General features: G+C 46.4%; 1 protein-coding gene across 1 annotated transcript; it reads right to left on the bottom strand.

Moving 5' to 3' along the window:
* Positions 1-2,549: 2,549 nt before the first annotated feature.
* Positions 2,550-25,457, bottom strand: HPRT1 (hypoxanthine phosphoribosyltransferase 1). The gene is made up of 9 exons (XM_087727223.1): positions 25,339-25,457; positions 18,361-18,467; positions 15,224-15,407; positions 13,051-13,116; positions 12,128-12,145; positions 10,849-10,931; positions 6,554-6,600; positions 5,127-5,203; positions 2,550-2,947 (listed from the first exon to the last, which is right to left on the bottom strand). Exons 1-9 carry the CDS (start codon positions 25,369-25,371, stop codon positions 2,900-2,902), a joined length of 663 nt encoding a protein of 220 aa, XP_087583349.1. The 5' UTR covers positions 25,372-25,457; the 3' UTR covers positions 2,550-2,899.
* Between the last annotated feature and the right edge of the window lie 646 nt (positions 25,458-26,103).

Below are 26,103 nucleotides of genomic sequence, written 5' to 3'. Positions count from 1 at the left end.
CCCACTTCCGGATGGAAGGCAAAATGGACCAACGGATCGCCTGGGTGTGTGCGTGTGCCAGGGCATCGCCTAGATGATTCTGACTTTTCTCAGTGGCAGCTCCATGCCAATCAATATCCGCCTGGCTTCCCTGGTGAGTGAGCCACATTTTAATGCGCTGCTGCAAATGTGCTCCAGCCCGAGGAACAGCAGAGGTCACTCTCCTGTTGCAGCCAGTAGCAGAGAAAATGAGAACGCTTAAAACTTTATTTTAAAACCACCATCCTGAACTGGGGCAGAAGAAACCAATGGAAAGTACTGAATGGAAGGACAGAAATTGCACCTAAAATTTTTAGGCACTTGTAATTTTCTAGGGGGCATCAGAATTAGCCAGTCTCATGACAATTTCCAGTGTAAAAGACCCCGAAACACACACAGGGATGAACTGGGAAGCCATGGGAAGAGAGGACTCGCTGGAAAAGACCCTGATGTTGGGAAAGATTGAAAACTAAAAAGGGAAGGGGGGGGGGATGGCAGAGGTTAGAGCAGGGGGCCAGCAACCTTAAAAAGAGCCATAAAGGTCCTACCCAGAAGCCCCCCCCCAATTCAATTCTGGAGCCGACCGGAAGTCCAGTTCCCCCACCATAGAGTCTCCTCCTAGCGCGGCGTCCTTTTTCCTCCACCTGTCCTAACCGAAAGCCCTATCTGTTGTGGAGCCAAGCGGCGACAGCGAGCCACAGCAGAGGGCTGGAAGAGCCACAGGTTGCTGACCCCTGGGTTAGAGTGTCATGGATGCAATGAACATGAATTTGGGCAATTACCTCCCACAGACCCGTTAGATCGCACAGGGTCGGCCTCCTCCGGGTTCCGTCTACCAGCCAATGCCATCTGGCTACCACCCGGTGGAGGGCCTTCTCTGTGGCAGCTCCGGCCCTTTGGAATGAACTCCCCGTGGAGATTCGGACCCTCACCTCTCTCCAGGCCTTCCGAAAAGCCGTCAAAACCTGGCTTTGTCGGCAGGCCTGGGGGTGATGAGTTCCCCTCCCCTCTCGACTTGTGTGGTTGCGTGATTCTTGCCTATTTTAATTACTTGTATTCTGTTCTATGTTCCCCTTTTCCCCCTTGAATTGTTTGCTGCCCTGAGTCCTCCCGGAGAAGGGCGGCATACAAATAATAAAATACAATACAATTGAATATACAATACAAACTCTGGGATATTGGAGGAGGGTCCTTTTTTTGGCAGGCTGCGGTCTATGGGGTTGTGAAGGGCGAGACACACAACTTAGGGACTAACAACTATGAAGGAACACGAGAGCTCCTCGGTCTGAAAGGTGGGTTTCTACAGCAGGGGTGTTAAAACTCAGGCCCGTGGGCCGGATCCAGCCTGCGCGAGTCCTTAGGTTTGGCCCGCGGGCTGCCCTTAAAAAAAAAAAAAAAAAGCGGAGGGCCAGCCCACTGTGCCTCTGCCAGCGAGGACCACGCACGGCCCTCCCGAGCTCCGTTTTCGCTAGCAGGCCTCCACAGGCACCCATGATCAAACACAATCCTGATGCGGCCCTCCATGAAATTGAGCTTGGCACCCCTGGTGTAGAGGAATTGCCAAGAGCGTTTCCCCAACAGCGCCTATCATTGCATGAATGCCCAAACGGGCCCCGGATTCTTCCCTGAAATCATTGCCCTTGGATGAGAATGGGGAAACTGAGGCCTAGATAAATAAATAAAATAAAATAAAGAGGGATTGCTTTAAATATACGGTGGAGCCGGCTCAGAACTGCCCGGGGAAGCCTTTTTGAAGAAACAGCTTTTATTTTTTAAAGTACATCCACTTTGTGCACCTCAGAGGGGTCAGCGTTACAATCATGTTTTGTTTTTCCCCCCACTGACACGCAATACAAAGACGATGGGGGTGGGATGCGAAAGGCAACACAACTCAAAGAGGACGGAGGGAGAATGACACAAGCTTGTGTGGGGGAACTTGTGCGTTGCCGGCTGGGGTGGAAGCAGCTTTTCCTTTGATCGGCCTTTCGCCAAAGGATGCCAGCGGGCAACGGTGCCCTCAAATCCTGAACTTTTGTTGACGTCGTCGCATTTCACCCCCCCACCCCCAGACCCAAATAGACTTATTTTCTTTTAACTCTGCAAGGGGCAACTAGAGCAGCGGAGCATAAGAGCATCAATGCTCCTTTCAAAACTATCCAAAGGTGCTCCGTGTGCCTCTTTCCCTACACCCCCCCCCCTGGAGCAGCGATTATCACTCCCCCCCACCCTTTCCCCAAAAATCTCAATTACATTTCATTACAATATAAAACTTAAATTACTTGTTTTTTTAAAAAATATTACTAATATAGATTTCCCATCTTAAAATGCCTTATACATTTACAGTACTTATAACTATTTCAGTGTTTCTCAACCTTGGCAACTTGAAGATGTCCGGACTTTCAACTCCCAGAATTCCCCAGCCAGCGAATGCTGGCTGGGGAATTCTGGGAGTTGAAGTCCGGACATCTTCAAGTTGCCAAGGTTGAGAAACACTGAACTATTTCATGAACTAATGAGGTTTTTTTTTTAAAAGGGGCGAGCGGGTGGGAGAAAAAGAGTGGGGGGGGATTTGTTTTTCTGAAGGGAGGGGCGAGGAGGAGGAGGAGGAGGAGGAGATGCATAGTGCAAATTTAAAAAAAGGGGGAAGCGGAAACTTCCTTTTGACTTCCCAAATGCAAATGAACAAGATGAGTTTCCCATGCTGTATATGTAATAAGTTATAGCAAGCAATTATGACGAGGGATGGGGGGGGAGAGAGAGAGAGAGAGAGAGAGAGTGGGAATCACTCCACAATCCAAAGCTGGTGTTTGGACCGAAAGGCGGGGAGGGGCTTGGAGGTCAGCTTCACGGTCTCGTTGCTGTTGGGTGAAACCAGCCGAGGTCACGCCTTGTATTTCTCTTTCCCCGTCTCGCTGATCACGCAGATGTGCTGAAAGACAAGGAGGAAGAGGCTTCCAAATTCATAATAGCAAATAGCACTTAAGACTTATATACCGCTTCATAGGGCTTTCAGCCCTCTCTAAGCGGTTTACAGAGTCAGCATATCGCCCCCAACAACAATCCGGGTCCTCATTTTACCCACCTCGGAAGGATGGCAGGTTGAGTCAACCTTGAGCCATTCAAGATCGAACTCCTAGCAGTGGGCAGAATTATTCTGCAATATTGCATTCTAACCACCGGGAAGGAAGGAAGGAAGGAAGGAAGGAAGGAAGGAAGGAAGGAAGGAAGGAAGGAAGGAAGGAAGGGCAATAACACTTAGAATTTCTGCCCAAAATCTTTGGAAGTGGTCACCCCAACTGTCAAAGACCAGCCTCTTTCAGCAAACGTCCTGCTGGCTGGGACTGCTGGGAATTGGGAGTTCAACAACTCATTTTTTTCCTCCAGTGGAGCTCACTCCAGATGTGGTAAACTGCACCGGTCAGAAGACCATGCTGGGGATTCTGGTGGGTTGAAGCCAAATTTCTGGATTTGGAGTAGCACTTAAGACTTATATACCGAGGTGGCGCAGTGGTTAGGGTGCAGTACTGCAGGCCACTTCAGCTGACTGTTATCTGCAGTTCAGTGGTTCTAATCTCATCGGCTCAAGGTTGACTCAGCCTTCCATCCTTCCGAGGTGGGTGAAATGAGGACCCAGACTGTTGGGGGCGATATGCTGACTCTGTAAACCGCTTAGAGAGAGCTGAGAGCCCCATGAAGCGGTATATAAGTCTAACTGCTATTGCTATTGCTATACCACTTTACACTGCTTTTACAGCCGTCTCTAAGCGGTTTGCAGAGCCAGCCTCTTGCCCCCAACAATCTGGGTCCTCATTTTACCCACCTCGGAAGGCTTATGTCAATCTTGAGCCTGGTGAGATTCGAACTGCCAAATTGCAGGCAGCCGGCAGGGAGCAGAAGTCGCCTGCAGTACTGCACTCTCACCACCGTGGCTCAACAAGAAGATAGAGCTTCTTTTGCTGATTCTCGCATTGAAAGCCAACGTTTGGGGCAAACACCCCCCACCCCCCCCGGGACACTACAGGGCTGCCATGTTCAAAATAAACTCCCTGCTGTTTAATAAGTGGCTCACCATTTACAACCATACCATTTAGCGGCCTTGAAGGTCACAACGGCACTGAAAGGAACGGTCCTCACACTTAACAACGGTTGTAGCATTCTCGCGGGTCACGCAATCAAAATCTGGGCCCTGGGCAAAACCGGTTTGTGTGGCTGCAGCATCCCAGAGACACACGTTATCTCCAGTGCTACCTTCCCAGCCTGCTTCTGGCAAGCAAAACCAATGGGGGAAGCTGGGTTTGCTTAATGACTGTATGCTTCACTTTGTGGCATGACAAAACCGCGCTCGACTAAAGCGCGCCCGATTAAAACGTGTCGCTGACGTCATCAACAGGGCGACAACAGCCAGCGCGGAGAAAGAAGGGCGCTTTAAATAGCGCTTTGAAAGCAAGCCAATTCAAGTTAAGGTAAGGGTAAGGTTTAGGTTTAGGGTTAAGGGTTAGGTTAAGGGTTAGGTTTAGGTTTAGGATTAGGTTTAGGGGGGGTTAGGTTTAGGTGTTAATTTTAGGTTTAGCGTTTACGGTGTGCTTCTGTCTCCGCGCTGTTGTCGCCCTGTGATGACGTCAGCTACGCGGTTTCGTCGAGCGCCCTTTAGTCGAACACGGATTTGTGGTGGAACCGCTTCACTTAACAACTGTAATGATTTAACGATGGCCCAAAGGTCGTAAACGTGGCTGCCACTTGCTTAACCACCTCCTTGTTTACCGGAAGAAAACCGTAGTCCAAATTCTGCTTTTAAGTCTGTATAGTCTTTGAATTCTGACAGTTTCTTTGCCAAGAAGTTGCCTCCTGTTTTTTTTTTACAAACTTTTGTCCGTTTGCTCCATACCAAACTGATGGGAATCAGACTGGGAAAAGTGGCTTGAGGGCCCTGTGAGTTGCCACAGGACTCTGGACTTGTTTCCTCAAGAAAAAAAATATCCCTTCCAGCTGTTTCCTTTTGACCCCCCCTTTCCCATCGCTAAAAGAAGCAGAGTAAAGGCAGGCTTGAAAATTGTTTCTTTAAAAAAAATAAAAAATAAAACCCAATATGATCTGCGTTAATAACTTACATTCAAATCTCTGAAGTATTCGTTATAATCTAGAGCGTATCCAACCACAAACTTGTCCGGCACTTCAAAACCAACAACTGAAAAAAGAACCACAATAAAGCAGAAAGTTAGTCCTAGGCAGGGCTTGGGACGGTGGTGGGTTTCAAAAATTGTTGGATCCTACTCTGTGGGTGTGGCCTCCTTTGTGGGAGTGGCTTGCCACCCATGTGACTGGATGGGAGTGGCTTGCTGCCCATGTGACCGGATGGGAGTGGCTTGCCGCCCATGTGACCGGATATGAAATTATGAATTAGTACTTAGGTCGGTCCAAGTAGCTATTCAGACGTTAGTGGTTAGAAGCAATCGTAAAGCAAGAGATGGAATTAAAACCAGAAATATTTTGTTGGCTGTTTGAAAGGGAGTATAATATATATTTAATTTTACACATGTTAGCAGCTGCTGGAATTGTGTTTGCACAACGGTGGAAAAACAGAGATATGTAAATGAATAAATATTACAATGTGCAGAGATAAATAAATTGACAATTAAAATCAAGAAGACTTTGAATACTTTTTCACCTGGGATTGGTTTTAGCAATTGCCAACTAACAGAAACAAAAATTAGAAATCCAAAAGTATGAAAGAAAATACCAATTATGTAAGGAAGGGTCCCTAAAATGTATAAGGAAATATTACTAGATCATTATTAATGCGTAGATAACTGTGGGACATTATACACCCACCAGTGGTGGGTTTCAAAAAAATTTGGAACCTCTTCTGTAGGTGTGGCCTGCTTTCCGGGTCCACTGGTGGAAACTCTTCTAACCGGTTCGGTAGATTTGATGAACCGGTTCTACCGAATAGGTGAGAACTGGCAGGAACCCACCTCTGGCTCGAGACAACCGTGTTAATAATACTAATAATATTAACGGGAGTGGTTCGTTAAGAGGGCTGCAGCACGGGCTCTATTTTAAAAATCAAACCGGGTCTGTTATAAGCCGGTAAGTTAAACAGGTGCATTTTTCCTAACGGCACCCGAAGTTCCATGGTGAATAAAAAGAAGGGAGGAGGAAGTTGGAAGAGCTCCCCAAAATTAAGAGCGAATGCACACGCTGCAAAATCGGGCTTGACCCCACTGTTGTTAAGCTGAAATCCTAAACGTGGTCACTAAGGAGCAAATCTCTCTTAAACAGAAGGGGGCTAAGCACTGGCTTACTACCCTGTTAGCTGGGCTTAGTTTTGCCCGCAAACACACAGCCAACAACTAGATTTTTCAAGGCGCTGAAAAGCTGTTATCGTAATCCAGCTCCATCTCCTGCTACAGGCGTCTCTCTCTGCTGACCAGTTTCAGTCAACTGATTTCTGGTTTCAACGGGCGTTCCCTTAATACCCTGGGGGGGGGAAGGGGGGGCTCTAAGATTCCATGATGCTTACACAAGAGTCACTTACAATCAGGCCGGTATCCCACGCTTCGGGGTGTCCTTTTCACCAACAGGCTGTCAATAAAATAAAAAATAAGACTGTTGGTGGCACAATACTGGAAGAAGGAAGACTTGCCTACAAGTCAAGAATGGACAAAGTTACAAACTTAGCCGAGATGGCTAAAATATCGGCATATCTAAAAGATCACTCAAATGAGAGATATAAACGAGACTGGAAAAAAATGGATTGACTATATACAAAACAAATACGGGACTAAGAAATTCCAGATAGCCTATGCTTAAGGTCAGGAATGATTTAAACTGTTCAAAGTTAGTGTAGCAGGAAGAAGCTAAGATCAATGTAGAGATGTTATTAACCCCCTTTTTTTTAAATTTCCCTTTTCTCAATATATTTTAGACTGTGTTTGTTAAAAATCTATGCCGTGTACGGGCTCTGGGAAGTCGGGGGGGGGGGGAGGGAGGTGGGGTGTTGGGGGGTAGGGTGGGGGTAGGGAGGGGAAAATAGCCAAGGTGGGCAGTGGTTAAATGCAGCACTGCAGGCTACTGCTAGATCAGCAGGTCAGCGGTTCAAATCTCACCGGCTCAGGGTTGACTCAGCCTTCCATCCTTCCGAGGTGGGTAAAATGAGGACCCAGATTGTTGGGGGCAATATGCTGACTCTCTGTAAACCGCTTAGAGAGGCCTGAAAGGCCTATGAAGCGGTATATAAGTCTACTGCTATTGCTATTGCTATTGCTAAATAAAAGAAATAAAAAAAATAGAGAAATAAAATAAAATAAAAAATAGAATAAGCCAAACCAAAGTCAACTCGTGTAACCGGTAGGAGCAAAAAATTATAGGCAATCCATAACGTTGCCAAGGTTGGACCCCTCTGTGCTCTGCTTTACGTCCTGCCCTTCCTCACAGGTGCGGCGAAAAACAAAACAGGCCACAAAAAGAGCCTTCGGACGAAATTCTCAGAGTTTTAGGTGTACGCAAAGGCTGTTTCTTGGCTCGGGCAAAGAACCGGAGTGCCACGGCTGCCTCCTTAAAGCAGGGCCGGTCGAGAAAGAGGAAACACTGCCCCACTTCCTCCCCACATCGGCCTCTGCCTGGCTGCGAACTTGAGCGAGCCAGCAGGAAAGACTGAGTGGCCCACTGCCTTATTTCCCACAAGCCTCACAAGGAAGAGTGTGGCTGTGTGTGTGTGTGTGTGAGGGGGGTGGGGAGAGGTTATCTCTACTGTACAGAAGCCGGTTCAGTGACTGCTTGCCTGCTATCAATGCTGCAATGCTTGGTTGAAGGTCAGAGCATGACCAACACTCGAGAGAAGCTTGTTACGGGCAACCGAAACCGGCAGTGAGCAGCTTTCTCAACTGCGCCGTCTCTGGTTCGCATCAGCAGGTACACTTTCCTTGCGAAGCGCAGAGGATCAAACCTCCTTAAAAGGCCGAGCAGCTCCGCTGGCTCGAAGGGGAAAGCCACAAGCCAACATATACATCTCTGGTAAGGCAGCCAGATTGGGAAATGGGCCCTCTTCGTGCATGGCCCATGCAGCTCCTAAACAAGGTTTCCTCCAATCACCCTACGCCTGGGGAGAGAAAGCAGCTGGCATTCTTGGGGGCACCTTATTAATTCGGTACAAGAAACCATCGGTTGCCCCCTAACACCACTGGACGACACCGCCAGCTCAGCAGAGTGAGGAAGATGCTTAGGGATGATTCACACCCTGGCCAGTATCTCTCTTTCACTTTTATCACTGGGCAGAAGACACCGAGGTGCGGCCAGCTGGACAAACAGGTTTAAAAACAGCTCCTATCCGTGGGCTGTCAGACTCATAAACCCATCACTGCACGTACATATGGAAACGCATGAGTAGTTTCCTTCCCCGCCACCCCAGTGGTGGGTTTCAAAAAGGTTTCGAAGCTACTCTGTGGGTGTGGCCTCCTTTGTGGGAGTGGCTTGCCGGCCATGTGACCTGGTGGGAGTGGCTTGCTGGCCATGTCTGGCGGGCTGATGAACTCCTTCTGCTCTCCTTCCTTCCTTCCTTCTGTCTCTCTGTCCCTTTTTTCTTTTTTTCTTTCATCTCTCTCACTTTTTCTTTCTTTTTTTCTTTCTTCCTTCCTTTCTCTCTCTCTCTCTCTCTCTGTGAGTCTGTGTGTGTGTTTGTGTGTGTCAGTGGTGGGCTTCAAAAATGTTTGGAACCTCTTCTGTAGGTGTGGTCCTGCTTTCCAGGTCCACTGGTGGAACCTCCTCTAACCAGTTCGGTAGATTTAACTGGTGCGAACTGGTAGGAACCCACCTCTGCACCTCCCCCAATTATTTGTATAAGTATTATTCTCTATGTCTATGTCGTCCTTGTATTTTTTGTTATGGATTGCACCAGTGGAGGCTAAACCAATTTCGCTGTACACATGATGTGCAATGACAATAAAGGCTATTATTATTATTATTATTATTATAGAATTGTATCACAGTGGCCAGTTGTTTCGCCGGATTTGGCATTGGTTACTAGTCGGGCCCCACCCAGGGGCCTAGGACGTCGTAACGTATTTTCGTAATATGCGTGCGGATCCAAGCAGTGCGGCTTTTTGCATTTGACTGATGGTGATTTTGTCAATTTTTAACTGTTTTAAATGTAATTCCAGTGCTTTTGGAATAGCACCCAGTGTGCCAATTACCACTGGAATTACCACTGCTGGTTTGTGCCATAATAGTTGAATTTCGATTTTTAAGTCCTGGTATTTTGCAATTTTTTCATGCTCCTTCTCGGCGACCCTGCTATCACCAGGTATTGCGATGTCTATGATTGTGACCTTATTTTTCTCAACCAGTGTGATGTCTGGTGTATTATGCGCCAGTATTTTGTCCGTTTGTATATGGAAATCCCACAAGATCTTGACCATCTGATTTTCGGTGACTTTTTCAGGCTGATGTTCCCACCAGTTTGTTGCTGTTTTAATATTATAATTTTTGCACAAATTCCAGTGGATCATTTGTGCTACTGAATTGTGCCGCAATTTATAATCAGTCTGCGCGATTAATCAGTCTGCGTGATTATTATTATTATTATAATTATTTGGTTAATCTTTGGTGAGATTCACAGCCTTTGGGTAGCTCAACAGCTCGAGTTCTAACCAAGGACCTAGCAATTATTATCATTATCATCATCATTATCATTATTATTAGCCCCACTCATGATTCTGGGCCTTTCTCAAAATCACAGGCCTTCAGGAATGGCCACAGAAGTTACCGGTTCTCAGACTGTGGAGAAGGAAGCCCCTCCAAAGTGACTACCTAAGTCTTCGGTTCATCAGCCCGCCAGACAAACTACTTTAGAAGCCAATGACGGCAAAGCCAACAGGGATGAAGGGAGGGTCCGGATACGGTACATAAAATGGTTATAATTTACCACAGCTCCTGGCGAGAGAATGTGGAGGCCGCAGGGATCGTAAATATAAAATATAGGTCTTTTGAGAGCTGCGTGTGATGGACACTGATATTCCCTCCCCCAGACCCAAATCTTTTGTCACTAAACCGTGGTTCACTAAAGCACGCCAACGAAGTGCATGTTGCTAGCTCAGATTTTTCGTAGTAAAAGTAAAGACCACTGAGCAAAAAGTTACATTCTTTGCTCGGATGTGTTAGCTGTTCTGACCGAGGCTTCCCGAGAGCCTGAAGCAAACTCCTTGTCCCGTCAAAAAACCCTTTTATTAACTGTGAGTTCTGCTCATTCACTTCCAGCAAAGTCTTTCGAAGGAGGATTTACAGTCACAGACCTTATCTGGCTTGGAGAGCTGCCAGGACGATATCTGCAAAATATGGCCAGGAGACTCAGAGAGTCACGAACCAATGAAGCGAACTAATTGTCTCCTGCAAACTCCACTCCCCTTTCGCTCCTCTTTTATTTCCTCTGGGAGGGGCCATTCACCGTCCACCTGTGGCCTTACTCCCCAGTCGACCCCTGTTCTTTAGCTCTTTCCTTCATCTGGCAACTCTGCACATGCGCACACTGGGAACAGGCTCCAGCTGTTCTTCTGCCTCACTGATGTCTGACTCCGAAGGCAGCTGATAACTGGCATACGGCTCTGTCCCCCTCTCTGCCTCCGACACAGAGCCCTCGTGAAGAGCCTTCCCCAGACTCCAGGACTGGCCCAGGTTCCTCCCCAACCTCCTCAGTGTTCAAACCTGCTACCAGGTCCGCTGGCAGGCCATAACATTAGCTGAAAGTGGGATCACTGTTCTGCCCTGCCTGGGGAGGGGGTGGTGGTGGTGGTAGAGCTTTCAAAAGTGACACGGACGCAGGGAAGGGTAAGCTCTGACCTTGCTACTTTGACCATCTTTGGATTGTACTGCTGGAGCAAGGACAGGAGGGTCTGCATGGTCTTCCCAGTGTCGATGATATCCTAAGGAGGAAACAAAGGAAGGGATCACACACCAGCTTGTTCTGGAGAAAAATTACAGCAAATGATATCTAGTTCGGATGAGTGACTGGCCAGAATAAAATGAAATGCTGCACGGGGACACATTCCGCCTAGAAAAATAATGTTTGTTTGTTTGAATGTTTATTTTATTTATATGCCGCCCTTTTCCCCCCGAAGGGGACTCAGGGCGGCTCACAACTCAACCAAGGGAGGGGGATGCAGACAAAAATTAAAACGACACGCAACAATACATAATTTAAAACACACAACAGTCATACCATTCGAGAAGGGGTAGAAGCTTTTTAGCCCCAGGCCTGTCGGAACAGCCAGGTTTTAAGGGCTTTGCGGAAGGCCTGGAGGGTGGTGAGGGTTCGAATCTCCATGGGGAGTTCGTTCCAGAGGGTCGGAGCGGCCACAGAGAAGGCTCTCCTCCGGGTAGTCGCCAGTCGACACTGGCTGGCGGATGGAATTCGGAGGAGGCCTAATCTGTGGGATCTAATCGGTCTAGTGGAGGTAATTGGCAGCAGGCGGTCTCTCAAGTACCCAGGTCCAATACCATGAAGGGCTTTAATAATAAAAGAGAATATATCTACAAAGATATATGTCCTCTGGGATTGGGCTGCCTATAAATCCATTAAATAATAATAATAAAATAATAATAATAATAATACAAAGGAGATAGCTTCAGGGCTTAACATACGTGATTAAAACTTGATCAAGTGTCTTTACTTGCCTTTTACGAAGGCAAGTAAACTTCGACGTGAATTATTAATGTGCATTTGGTCACCAAGTGAGTTAATCAATCAACGGGGATGAGGAAAGGTGTCCCTCATCCCCAAGTTTCAAGTTTATTAGAATTTGTATGCCGCCCACTCCCATAGGGACTCTGGGCGGCTCACAACAGACAAGAAACATTTAATTTTAAAAAATAGGGATTAAAAAAAAATACAGTATTAAAATTCACGTCACCCATTCCATCTAAGCGGGGCTGGATATCAACCAACAGCCCCAGGCCTGCCGGAACAGCCAGGTCTTGATGGCTTTACGGAAGGCCGGGAAAGTAGTAAGGGTCCGAATCTCTGCAGGTAGATCGTTCCACCGGGATCGTTCCCCAAAACATACATACAACGGGCCCCAAAAGATACTTAAAGGTAGTAACTGCCAACTGAAGTACTTACTTCTACAATCAAGACATTCTGAAAAAGAAGAGACAGAAGGCCATCAGTGATTTTAGTACAGTTTTTAACTCCGACGTCTATTTTTCATTTTTTAAAAACTAATTAACTACCACGTAATTATAGGTAAAGGCCCCACCTATAAAACAGGCCAGGAGAAAATGGCTACAAATTGTGTTTAAAATACAAAAATTATTAAGAGCTCATGAGTACATTCTTTGGGACTTTAAACAATTAAGTTCAAACGTAAACGTCTTAACCACAAAGCAGCAACAATTAAAACTAGGAAAGGCAATGAATTAAACACCTTAAGAAGCACATCCTAAATGCTTTTAGTTAGCTAGCATTTTTGAAGTGGTTTAACTACTTTCTCATGGCCAAAACTAACAAAATGTTTTTTGAACACCACATCTAGAGACCGACGGTTTTTAAATCTGCAGCTGAACTTAGGAAAGGGATCACTTGAAACATCTGGAAGCCTTTGGGAGAATCCGCTGGAAGTTATAATGTCTGTTTCTTTTTGATCCCAGGATCTGGTGTTCAAACAACAGCGATGTGGGGCCAACATAGGAACCCCCTTACGTGGAAGAGTGCATGGATTTAATTTTTCTGGTTTCATCTCCTCCCCTTCCCTAAAGGGACAAGAGCACCATTTCTGTGTCTATAAAAATGTGCACCCTGCATCCTTGCAATGGGGCAGAAAGGAGCCACATGATTAGCTAGCAAAGCTTTCTGACAAAGCCAGGATTGCAAGGGAAACTTGGCGATGTTTTTGCACCAACTATTTTTTTTTTTATAATGAAATGCTTTCACACCTTTAATTGCATTTCATTTTAAGTACATTTTGCTGATGAACGAGGGACGGAGCATTGCATATCCCTGCTTTCCAGAAGCCTCCGTATCTATGTTCTTCTTTTGGCACATACCTTCCCAGTCAAGGTTGATAAGTCATCCCCGCCAATTACTTTGATATCCCCGGTTGACTGGTCATTCTAAGTTTAGTCGGGGAAAAAGAAGACAAAAAAAAGAAGAAGTAAAAGCTGTTATTAATACTACAGAAACCTCTGGGAAAGGAAAGAGAAAAAAAAAAACAACTCCACCACAGCCCTTTTTGAAATGGAAACTTTTAAAACATTAGCAAGCCTGTGGCTTCGTCCCCCCTCAGCAAAAGGAAAAGTCATGTTTTCTTAGCTGTGATGCATCCTGCAAACAAGATTTTTTCCCCTCTTGCCTAATCTTACAAGGCATGTAGACTCCAAGGTAAGCCCCACTCCTTTAGACGGGGTTTATGCAGTGGTGAAATCTAAAAAAAGTTCCTACTGGTTCTGTGGGTGTGGCTTGATGGTGGTGGTGAGGGTAATGTGACTGGGTGGGCGTGGCTATGTAGTTATGTGACTTGGGGGGGTGTCAAAATACGGAAACTCATGTTAACACTGTCCTGCTGGAGCAGGGGGTTGGACTAGATGACCTCCAGGTACCTTCCAGGCCTGGATTGCTGTGCTCTTTCAAGGTATCCTATGCAGCTGCATGTAATGCCAGATTTGTGGTCCTCCTTCCCTCCCTCCTCTCTCTTTCCCTCCCTCCTCTCTCTGTCTCTCTCTCTCACTCTCTCTTCCTCCCTCCCTCCCCTCTCTCTCTTCCTCCCTCCCCCCTCTCTTTCTCCCTCCCTCCCTCCTCTCTCTCTCTCTTTTCCTCCCTCCCTCCTCTCTCACTTTCTCCCTCCCTCCTCTCTCTCATTCTCTCTTCCTCCCTCCCCCCCTCTCTTTCTCCCTCCCTCCTCTCTCTCTTCCTCCCTCCCCTCTCTCTCTCTCTTTCTCCCTCCCCTCTCTCTCTCTCTCTTCCTCCCTCCCTCCTCTCTCTCTTTCTCCCTCCCCCCCCTCTTTCTTTCACAGCACACCCCCTCCCCATTTTTGGCCTAGCAGGCCTCAGGGAAACCTCCTGGGAGCAAAAACTAAAATGCTAAAAAAACATTTTAAAAAAGTTCCTATCATCGCGCAGCACAGCTGATGGTTGGGATGTTTATTTTTACCTTGTTAAGCATTTTTTTACTACCAGTTCGGGCGAACTGGCCCGAACCTGTAGGATTTTCACCCTGGGTTTTATGCCCCGGGGAAATGTGCTCACCCCTTGCTCACAGAGAGGAAACGGTCTTTATCCTTCTGTTGAGGTCGCTTCTCACCCCAACCTGAGATGCTCCCTCTGGTTTGCTGTGTTTCTCAACCTTAGCAACTTGAAGATGTCCGGACTTCAACTCCCAGAATTCCCCAGCCAGCTTTCGCTGGCTGGGGAATTCTGGGAGTTGAAGTCCGGACATCTTCAAGTTGCTAAGGTTGAGAAACACTGCGTTTGGAGCAAAAACGAAACCCAATCACTGCTCCTGCATGATTGGACTTCATGGTCACAGTAAGATTTGAAGGAGAGAGAAGGAGCCTACATTGTTTTCAAATTACTGCCTGTTCCCCCCCCCCCCCGTTTCAGAAAGGGTTTTGCCACCAAAGAAAGACCTGATTATTCTTTGTTTTATTTAATTGTTATTTTTTTAAAAAAATTTTATGTGTTTCTTGTAAATGTGTTTTTTATTTTCCATTTTCATTTTCGTACAGTCACATATATACTGTGCAGAACCGGGGCCATATAACATTAAACAATAAACACAGCCCTCCCTCTTGTCAACAATACCCCCCAAAATAGAAACCCAATGTACCTCTTCGACCCTCCATACACCCTTTCTTTCGCCCCCCTTCAACTTTCCCTCTTCCCTCCATCATTCCCTTCTACCCTACTTCCCCTCCCCCTCTACCACTCCTCTCTCCCGATACACTCCCTCCCTTCCTTCTCACCCTCCCTCCAGTCCTCTCTCCCACCCTCTCTACCCCTCTTTCTTCTATCCCTCTACTCCTCCCTTCGGTGTATTTCTACTATCTATTAATATATTCGGCTTGTCCTATTTTAACACTGGAATTAAAGAGCAACAGTATACAAGTGCAATCACGTTACTGAAAGGCCTGATTATTCTAGGAGTATTCCTGCAGGCTCCGAATTCTAGCGGGCAATAAGACGGGAATTCAAAAAGTGTGTTCTCCAACAGACCGGACTTACGCAGTAGCTCTTCAGGCGGATGAAGTCCACGGTCATCGGAATGGACTTGTCGCTGTTCCGATTCAGGGCTTTAATATAATCCAGCAAATCGGCAAAAAATTTGTAGCCTCCCTTCAGGACGCAGAGAGCCACAATGTGGTGTCCCCCCATGGCTTTCATAATTTCCCGGGCTAACCTCTCCGTCCTAAGGGGGGGAAAAGAAAAGAAAAAAAGAAGAAGAAAAATGAGATTTACTACGAGTACTCCTCCGCGGAGGACCAGGATTGAACTCAAAATTTCCATTGCTAACCGAAACAGTCGTTAAAGTGAGCCCTGCCCCATTTTACAACTTCTCTTGTACCGCTGCAGTTAAGTTAGCGACACGGTCGTTAAATGAATCTGGCTTCCTCGTTGACTTTGTCGGACGGATCGCCAGAGGGCGGGGGGGGGATCACGTGACCCTGCCACCGTCGTAAATGTGAGCGCCTGAATTTTGATCACCCGACGACGGGGAGGCTCCAACAGTCACGAATATGAAAACAGTCGTAAGTCACTTTTCTCAGTGCTGTCGTAGCTTCGGGAGGTCATTAAATGGACTGTCGTGAATGCAGAGACGCTGGGTGTCCGCGCCCAGCTAAAATCCAGTGGTTTCAACCCAGTTTTAGGAAACAAAGGTGGAAAGGAAACAAACACAGCTTAAAAAAAATAAATAAATAAATCTCCCATCTGATAGTGAATATGACTGTTGACCTGTTTGCTCAATGACATCCCTGCTTTTTCTCACTTGCCAAGGTTAATCAAATCACGGGGCTGCCAAACAGCCGCAGAACTTCTAGGGAGCGCGTGCCAAAGCAAATCTCAGCCTCCAGAAAGCGACTGCACGACCTTCGGAAGGGATCGGGGAAGCGGGATTTGGGGGAAGGAAAGGGAATCCAGTTCTGCAACGGCCCGATTACCTGGGGGCAGATGGGGTGGGGGGTGGGGGTGCAAGAGGGGCCTGTCCAGGAATTCAAAAGCAAAGTAGCGAAACGTTTTCAGGTTGGGAGAGCCATGCCTTCGAGGTATGCTAAAAACAGGGGACTATGCAGCAAAGCCTGCTATGGACGTTACATTATACACCGACTTCATTTACATCCTACATTGGGGGTGGAGGGGGGTGTGTGTCAAACCTTGGCCACTTGTGGACTTCAACTCCCAGAATTCCCCACCCAGCCAGGCGCGGCTGGCTGGGGGAATTCTGGGAGTTGAAGTCTACGAGTCTTAATAAAGTGGCCCAAGATTGGACACCCTTGTTTTACGTGTTTATGTATGTTTATATCTATATATACACATATCTTTATATCTGTCTCTATCTCTATTGTATGTATGTATGTATGTATGTATGTATGTATGTATGTATGTATGTATGTATGTATGTACCTACCTACCTACCTACCTAATCTAGGCAGCCGGTGTCTACATTTCATTTTTCATTTATTTATAATTTATAATAATCTTATTGTTCATATCTCTCTATGTCTCTCATCTCTCTACCTACCTACCTACCTATTACCTATCTATCATTTATCTATTTATCTATCATCTATCTATCTATCTATCTATCTATCTATCTATCTATCTATCTATCTATCTATCTATCTATCTATCTTCTATCTATCATCTATCTATATCTCTTTATATCTATCTATCTACCTACCTACCTACTACCTATCTACCTATCTATCATTTATCTATTTATCTATCATCTATCAATCAATCAATCAATCAATCAATCTATCTATCATCTATCTATCTATCTATCTATCTATCTATCTATCTTCTATCTATCATCTATCTATATCTCTTTATATCTATCTATCTACCTACCTACCTACCTATTACCTATCTATCTACCTATCTATCATTTATCTATTTATCTATCATCTATCTATCAATCAATCAATCTATCTATCTATCTATCATCTATCTATCTATCATCTATCTCTATCTATCTCTATCATCTATCTATCTATCTATCTATCTATCTATCTATCTATCTATCTATCTATCTATCTATCTATCTTATGTAAGCAGTTCAGCAGTTCTAATCTCACCGGCTCAAGGTTAACTCAGGTTGACTCAGCCTTCCATCCTTCCGAGGTGGGTGAAATGAGGACCCAGACTGTGGGGGTGATATGCTGACTCTGTAAACTGCTTAGAGAGGGCTGAAAGCCCTATGAAGCGGTATAGAAGTCTAACTGCTCTTGCTCTTGCTATCTCTCTCTCTCTCTCTCTCTCTATCTCTCTCTCTATATATCTCTATATCTCTATATAGCTATATATCCATCATTCGATCCCATCTTTTAGTAAAGGGAATATTATTTATGAGAAGAAAAAATGATTCGGCAGCTGCGGGAGCTGTATTATATTTGTCCAGATTGCTAGGCATCTGCTTCGTAGGGATAAAACCAAAGATTATTAATACTGGGGACATTTTTAAAGGTCTAATGCTTGAAGCCATTGTGACACAGAAGCTGATGAACGGCTGGCCTTTTTTCCCGCAGATCTGGTAAAAATGTCACCCGCTGCGCCTGGCAAGCCCCGCCTTCCTTTCAGGGGGGGGGCGTCCTTGGCGGGTGGGGCACCCTGCTTATATCCCTTGACTAAATTTATACACCGCTTTGGTTGCAGAGGAGTGAAGTCTTCATCCGGGGAAGTTCCTTAAAGCCAGCTCGTACAGGCAAGTCTTTGATTTATAATAGTCCGCTAAGTGGCCCTTCAAAGTTAGAACGGCACGGTTGAAAAAAGTGACTTATGATCGTTTTCCACACTTACGACCATCCCCATGGTCACTTAATCAAAACCTGGGGGCTAAGCAACCAACTGGTATTCGTGACAGTCACAGCAGCCCCTAAATTGGGGGTGGGAGTCACGTGATCCTCGTTTTACGACCTTCTGACAAGCAAAGTTAACGGGGAAGCCATTCACTTAACGACGACGTCCCTCACTCAATAACTGCAGAGATTCACGGCAAAAAAAAAAGGGCCGTAAAATGGGGCAGAACTCTCTTAACAACGGTCTCCGCTTAGCAACATGAATGCTGGCCTCCGTTGGGGGTCGCAAGCCCGCTGCATCTTGCAGGGAAACATTTCAGGACAGACGCGGCAAGTCGGACCAACCTGTCCATGATGAGCCCGTGAGGAATGAAGACTTTGTCCAAATCATCCGCGTAATGTTTGGGGATGCAGAACAAATCCAGGTCGTAACCTTGTTCGTCGTCTCCAATCTAAAAGGCGCGGAGGGGGAACAAAAACAGGGCGAGGTCAAAGATAACGGAGTCCTTCGGGATTGGGCGGCATATAAATTTTAACAATAAATAAAATAACAATAAATAAATGATACGTCTCTGAAGAGAGCAGCCCACAACAGAAGCCAGGGAGGGTCTCTGGGTTTTCTCCCCACCCGGAATCCGTGGCCTGGGGTGGGGGGAGTTGCGTGCTTGGCATTTTTTTGTGGGGGGGACTAAAATCTCAGGGTTGTGGCGTTTGCAACGTGTTCTACATGGGGCAGCCCTTGAAGAGCATTCGGAGACTTCAGCTTGTCCAGAATGCAGCCGCGCGAGCGATCGTGGGTGCACCTCGGTTCACCCACGTAACACCTATCCTCCGCGAGCTGCACTGGCTGCCTATTGGTCTCCGGATACGCTTCAAGGCGCTAGTCGTCACTTATAAAGCCCTTCATGGTATTGGACCTGGGTACTTGAGAGACCGCCTGCTGCCAATTACCTCCAATAGACCGATCAGATCCCACAGATTAGGCCTCCTCCGAATTCCATCCGCTGGCCAATGCCGACTGGCGACTACCCGGAGGAGAGCCTTCTCTGTGGCCGCTCCGACCCTCTGGAACGAACTCCCCGTGGAGATTCGAACCCTCACCACCCTCCAGGCCTTCCGCAAAGCCCTCAAAACCTGGCTGTTCCGACAGGCCTGGGGCTAAAGAGCTGTTGCCCCCCGCCTCGAATGGTATGACTGTTGTGTGTTTTTAAATTATGTATTGTTATGTTTTGTCTTTTTATTTCCTGTCTGTACCCCCTTCCCTGATTTGAATTGTGAGCTGCCCTGAGTCACCTTCGGGGGAAAAGGGCGGCATATAAATATAATCAAATCAAATCAATCAATCTTTTCAGAATGATTTGATTCCTTGAGACAAAGGAGCAATTCAGGTTTTCTTCATTCATGTGAAGGGCAAGGATCGTTTTTGAAAAATAAAGAACCCCGCTGAGAAAGAATGCAGGGGATGGTCAGCAGAACAAGTTGAGAGCGGGGCAGGCCGCAATTTCTGACTTCATAAAAAGAAGCCGCTGATGCAAAAGCAGCTTGGCGCGCATGGAATTAAAACGCACGGCTGGCAAGGTTCCACAGACTAAAGTTTAACAACCGGCCGCCTTTCCACACTGCCACACCTTTGCTCCTCCACGGAACAATCCGGAAAAGAACATCCAGGTATTTTCTAGCCCTGCCACCCAAATCAGCTTCGAAAGCAGCCATTTCTGCTTTTCTGTTTTGACTTAAACCTGGAACTCAACACCCCGCAGGAAGAAACGCACTGGCTGGACAATACTCATGGTTACAACCTGCGAGGAACTGCGTTTGCATTCGAAGCATATTCCAGAGTGCAGACAACATTTGCAGAGTCCCCAAGGAAAGCTGCATCCCGCAAGAGAGAGGAGCATCGTGGTCTGTGATCCACCCTTTATTGAAAGAGGCCAGTGGGTTTGCAAAGATTCCATCTTGGGGATTCCGGTGTGTGAAGATCTTTTGCAAAGAAGCCAGGGCCTATTCAAAACCTTTCAGCAAATGTTAAATATTTGTAACATTCCAAGCCGTGATTTAGTGCAGGGGGCATCCAAACTTGGGAACTTTTAAGACTTGTGGGCTTCAACTCCCAGAATTCCCCAGGCAACTTTTAAGACTTGTGGATTCAACTCCCAGAATTCCCCAGCCAACTTTAAGACTTGTGGATTCAACTCCCAGAATTCCCCAGCCAACTTTAAGACTTGTGGATTCAACTCCCAGAATTCCCCAGCCAACTTTAAAACTTGTGGATTCAACTCCCAGAATTCCCCAGCCAACTTTAAGACTTGTGGACTTCAACTCCCAGAATTCCCCAGCCAACTTTTAAGACTTGTGGACTTCAACTCCCAGAATTCCCCAGCCAACTTTTAAGACTTGTGGACTTCAACTCCCAGAATTCCCCAGCCAACTTTAAGACTTGTGGACTTCAACTCCCAGAATTCCCCAGCCAACTTTAAGACTTGTGGACTTCAACTCCCAGAATTCCCCAGCCAACTTTAAGACTTGTGGACTTCAACTCCCAGAATTCCCCAGCCAACTTTAAGACTTGTGGACTTCAACTCCCAGAATTCCCCAGTCAGCTGGCTGGGGAATTCTGGGAGTTGAAATCCACAAGTCTTAAAAGTTCCCAAGATTGGACACCCCTGATTTAGTGTATCAAACAGTACCGGACAAAATGGAATTCTAACATATTAAAACCCAAGATATTTGGATGCCATTAAAAAAAAAAAACCTTTTACTTTTAAACCAAAGCAAGCAGAGTTCCGCTATCTTTTGAGCTCCTCTGGGATTGGGTGGCCTATAAATCGATTTAATATATATAACAACCCCTGGTATGTCCCAATTATGGGAGGAAGCTAACTGCTTCCATTATCTGTCCATCAGCTCGTCACAAGAGACCATCACGACAGAAACCCAATATTTTTACTGTTGCCTTTGATACATTTGTGCAGAAATACAAAACACACACACACACAGACAAATATATATATATAAATAAAATATAAAAATATAAATCCCAGTAAGGGTATGGCTAGCTGATGAAGAGCTAAATAGCTTGAAATAGATCTATACTAGTCTCCCTTTATTTGTTTATCAGCACAAATACAACATACATACATACATATATATATTAGATTTTTACAACCCCCGGTATGCCCAAATATGGGAGGAAGATCACTACTTCCATTCTCTGTCCTTCGGCTCGTCACAAGAGACCATCCAGACAGAAACCCAATATTTTTACTGTTGCCTTTTTGTTACATTACATTTGTTACATTACATTTGTACATTACAGCATAAATACAACAATATATATACACATATATACATATACACAATACATACATACATATATATATATATGTTATATTTATGCTGATAAATAAATAAAGGGAGACTAGTATAGATCTATTTCAAGCTATTTAGCTCTCATCAGCTAGCCATACCCTTACTGGGATTCGAACCTGGGCTGTATTGCCTCTTAGGCAGATGTGTTAACCATTGAGCTACAGAGCTCGACTCCTTATCAGCCAGCCAGGGTGAGAGGTATATATTTAAAGTCACAACCCCTGGTTGTCACAACCCTCCTCCCATATTTGGGCATACCAGGGGTTGTGATATATATATATATCAGTTTATGCAAAACATAAGCTGGAAGAGCTCCCTGTATCAACAATGAGGCTAACACACCTGTTTTCCTTATCCAATATTCTACGTGCCGATGTGTTACCTGAGCACCAATGCATAACTAGAGAAGGAACTCCTTGCAGTCAACATTTTCTGGAGAAATGTTCTGCAGATGCAAACATCCAGCTAGGCTGCAGGAGCAAATCAGTAATTTGAGCAAGAAAGAAATAAAGCTGGAACATTTCCTCCCTTTGGTGACTGCAAGGCAGGCTCAGGCAGATTGGCTAAAAAGCATGTCTGAACTCAAAAAGCATTCTAGAAACTGCCACGATGCTTAAGCAGTAAAATTCCGATTACTCTGGGGGTTTTTTTTGAACTCTTACAACACATCTTCTTTCGTTATTAGTTATCTTTCAAGATCAATTGGTTGTCATTTACACAACCATGTATCTTATCTTCGGTTAAAAAAAAGGGAGCATGATAACAATAAACTAATAAAAACCAGGTTGGAAGTTTACAGAGTTCTACTTGTGGTGTTTTGATAGGGGAGAGATTCTCCCCCTCCACCCCAAAGGTCAAAGTTCTAGGTCACGTCTGCAGATTTAATGGAATGGAAAAATCAGATATATATATATATATCACACAGGAACATCATCTCCCCTCTCCTCTCCTCATAAAAGCAGAGAGAATGAGGGGAAGAGAGGGGACAGGAGAGAGGGAAGAAGAGGTGAGGAACAGAGTAGGAGAGAGAGGAGGAGTGGAAAGGGGAGAAGAGGAGAGGGAGGGGAAGTAGAGAAGAGAGGGATGGAAGAGGGAAGGAAGGAGGTAGGGAGGAGGAGAGAGGAGGTAGTGCCTTTGTGGAATAGGGTATAATATGGTGTAAGGAAAGCAGAAGAGCAAATGAGAATTATTGTGGGTAGACGGCGAGAGGAATTGATAGAATATTGGAGAATACATAATATAGCAATAGCAATAGCAGTTAGACTTATATACCGCTTCATAGGGCTTTCAGCCCTCTCTAAGCGGTTTACAGAGTCAGCATATCGCCCCCAACAACAGTCTGGGTCCTCATTTCACCCACCTCGGAAGGATGGAAGGCTGAGTCAACCTTGAGCCTGGTGAGATTTGAACAGCCGAACCGCAGATAACAGTCAGCTGAAGTAGCCTACAGTACAGCACTCTACCCACGGCGCCACCTCGGCTCTAATAGCGTTTGTTAAGATGTAATGATGTACTTGTTGCTACTTAACCGTATTTTTCGGAGTATAAGATGCACCTTTTCCCCCCACTAAAAGAGGGTGAAAATTTGGGTGCGTCTGATACCCTGAATATAGCTCTACCCAACCCTTTGGCCTCTGTCTCCCAGCAATTTACCTCTTTGCAGCAAATGGGGGCTTTAATAGGCCATAGCAATCCCTGCAGCCTGTAACAGCTGATGATCGGAGAGAAAGTGAAAGTGAAACTTGCTGCTTGCTGGCAAATTCCTAGGAAACAGATTTTTTTTTTCTTGTGCTAATCAGGCTGTTTGCTGCAAGGAGGTAAATCAGTAACTATAAATGCCTACTGAATGTTCAATTTATTAGACTTATTTTTTAAAGGCTGCTTTATTATTATTCTAGACAACTTAACAAAATGAAGAAGCTTTTTAAAACAAATGCTTGATCTGAAGAGGCCCCCAGCTATTGCTTTTAAAATTGCTATTCTTTTAAATAGCAGAGAGTACCGTATACTTCCAGAAAGCACATCAATTTTAACAGCATCTGTACAAGTGCAGTTTGAAATATAACACGACAAACAGTGTATATTCTCTGTGCTGTTTGTTGCAAGGAGGCAAATTGCTAGGAGGCAGAGGCCAAAGGGCTATATTCAGGGTATAAGACGCACCCAAATTTTCACCCTCTTTTAGTGGGGGAAAAGGTGCATCTTATACTCCGAAAAATACAGTAAATATCCACAAGTACATCATTACATCTTAACAAACGCTATTATGTATTCTCCCTTGTTTTCCTCCCCAAAATCTAGGTAGTCTTATACTCTGAAAAATACGGTAGGTGAAAATAGAAATTGAAAAAAAGCTTTTCAAAAAAAATAATAATAAAATAAAAGCAGAGAGTCTGGTTACGATAAATGTCTTCTCCTAACCATTAACCTACTTGCACAAAAGACACAGGATTACTTTTAAAAAAAACAACAACCCTCCACGTTGTTATAGCTGATATTTTTCTCTCCTTATCAATTCTGTCCGAGCAGCGCCAATACTTCCCGTAAGAGTATCTCCCCCACCCCGCCAGTTTAAAATAAAAAAGAGAATAAAATCAAAACAGAACTTCAGAGAGGAAGACCCAGCGGACCGATGAGGAAGCAGCAACGTCCAAGATCTCACATGCGCTCCTGTATTTTCAAAAAAAAAGTTGCTGCCTTATTGGGGTGGGTGGGTGGGTTTGTGATGACCAAGGGGGTCCTCCAGTCTGCCTTTCCTAACTCCTGAAGGTTCGGCTTCCTCACCCAAGCCCCCCCCCCCGGCCCTTTTCCAGGAAGGATGGAACGGGTTTCCCCCGCAAAGCAGAGCCAGGTATCTTCTCTTAAGCCCGGAGCAGGAAATTGCTCATCTCAGCACGTGTCTGATGAATGGAGGCAGTAGAGGCTGTTTGCCAGGGAGGATCCCATCCACCAGGCACACGCCAGCCAGCCAGCGGCTTTCCAGGATTCCGAGCAAGCGGATCTTGGGATCTTTTGTGCAGGGAATCTCTCTCTGTCTCTTTAAAGCATCGCTCTCGTGCTGCCAGGCATGCAAAAAAACCCAAAACTTTTCGAATTTCCCTTTGGTCTCGGGACAAGGGTGGGTGGGATGGGGAGGACGGCCTAGCTGGGCACCTGGGTGGCACCCACCCACCCACTCAACCCCCTTTAAAGGTTGAGGCCTTTAAAAGGACACGCCGACAGAGGGTGGTGGTGGTGGTGATTGGAAAGACTTCTCCTGGCTCCTTCCTAACAAGGTCTCTGGGGTGGGGAAGAGCCCACCTGCCCTCCCTCCCCGGCTGCTTCTTCCTGCAGCTGGCAAAGTGGGGAGGGGGGAGAACCAGAGCCCCTCCTGGCTGTTTGGGGGGGGAAGAGGTCGGATAAGGTCCCCTCTGTGCCCTGTCTGCCCTGAAGGAACCCCCCAGCCCCTTCTGTCAGGGTCTCCTTCTCCCCCCACAAGGGGTTTCTCTGCCCCCCCCAACAAGGGATGCCCTCCCCCCCCACACTGGCAGGGTCTGCCAGGGCACAGAGGTCACTTTGCAGGCCTCCCCCAAAATAGATGGCCCTCTCCTGCTTTCTGCTGACCATCCCGCCCCCCCCCGCCCCTCCCCAGGCCAAGAGGGTGGGCAGGGTCTTTGGGGAGAGGGTGGGGGGGGCAAAAGCAGCAATGAATGGGTGGAGTTGATCCAGAGGCGCTCTGGACATGCCCAGAGACCCTTCGCCAGGGGCTTCGGCCTCCTCCCTCCCGGCTAAAAGGCCTCCCCGCCCCCAGGCGTGGAGGGTGGGTTATCTTACTCTTCCCCCCCCCACCACTACCACCACGAACAGAAAACCCCCCCCGCTTCTTCCGCGCGCCCGGTTGCCAGGCAACGCTGCCAGGACGCCCCCTCCCACCCTCCCTCTCTCTCTCGCCCCCCCCCCCCGCCAGCTCCTCACCACGATGCAACGGCCTCCGCTGTTTCCGGCCATGGCGGCAGGGAAGGCGGCCGCCGCGCTGCTCCTGCCGCCCCGCAAGGAGCCGATGCCGCCGCTGCTTCTGCTCCTCGCCGCGGGGAGGGGTGGGGAGCGGCGGGGAAGGGGGGGGCGGAGGGAGGCGCGCGCCACGCCACGCCCCCCCAGTGGGCGGAGCATGGGGAGGAGGGAAAGGGTGGGGTCGGGGGCGCGCGGACGCCCCTGGCGGGAAACATCCCCCTTGCCTCTCCCCCCCCCCCCCGGGGGTCGGTTGGGCGCGAGGAAAGAGCGGCGGTTCCCGCCCAAAGGTGCTTTTACCTCAGATGAGCCGCTCGGACTGAGACGCCCCGGGTGGCTAAATAAATAAATGTATTATAAATGACAAATGAAATGAGAAATGAAACAAAACGTAGACAACCGGCTGCCTAGATAATGATAGATAGATAGATAGATAGATAGATAGATAGATAGATAGATAGATAGATAGATAGATAGATAGATAGATAGATAGATAGATAGATAGATCAAATTATTATAAAGTATAAATAAAATGAGAAATGAAATATAGACACTGGCTGGATAGATATAAGAAATAAAAAATAAATACGATTCTAAATTATAAATAGAATGAGAAATGAAAAAAAAACCAAGACACCGGCTGCCTAGATAATGATAGATAGATAGATATCGAATTATTATAAATTATAAATAAAATGAGAAATGAAACAAAACATAGACACCGGCTGCTTA

This window comes from Thamnophis sirtalis, unplaced genomic scaffold, assembly GCF_051295495.1.
Source record: "Thamnophis sirtalis isolate CommonGarterSnake01/CBP01778 unplaced genomic scaffold, rThaSir2_p1.2 scaffold_13, whole genome shotgun sequence".
NCBI lineage: Eukaryota > Metazoa > Chordata > Lepidosauria > Squamata > Natricidae > Thamnophis > Thamnophis sirtalis.
The sequence above is the reverse complement of the archived record's forward strand: the minus strand, read 5'-3'. Positions and strand labels throughout refer to the sequence as shown.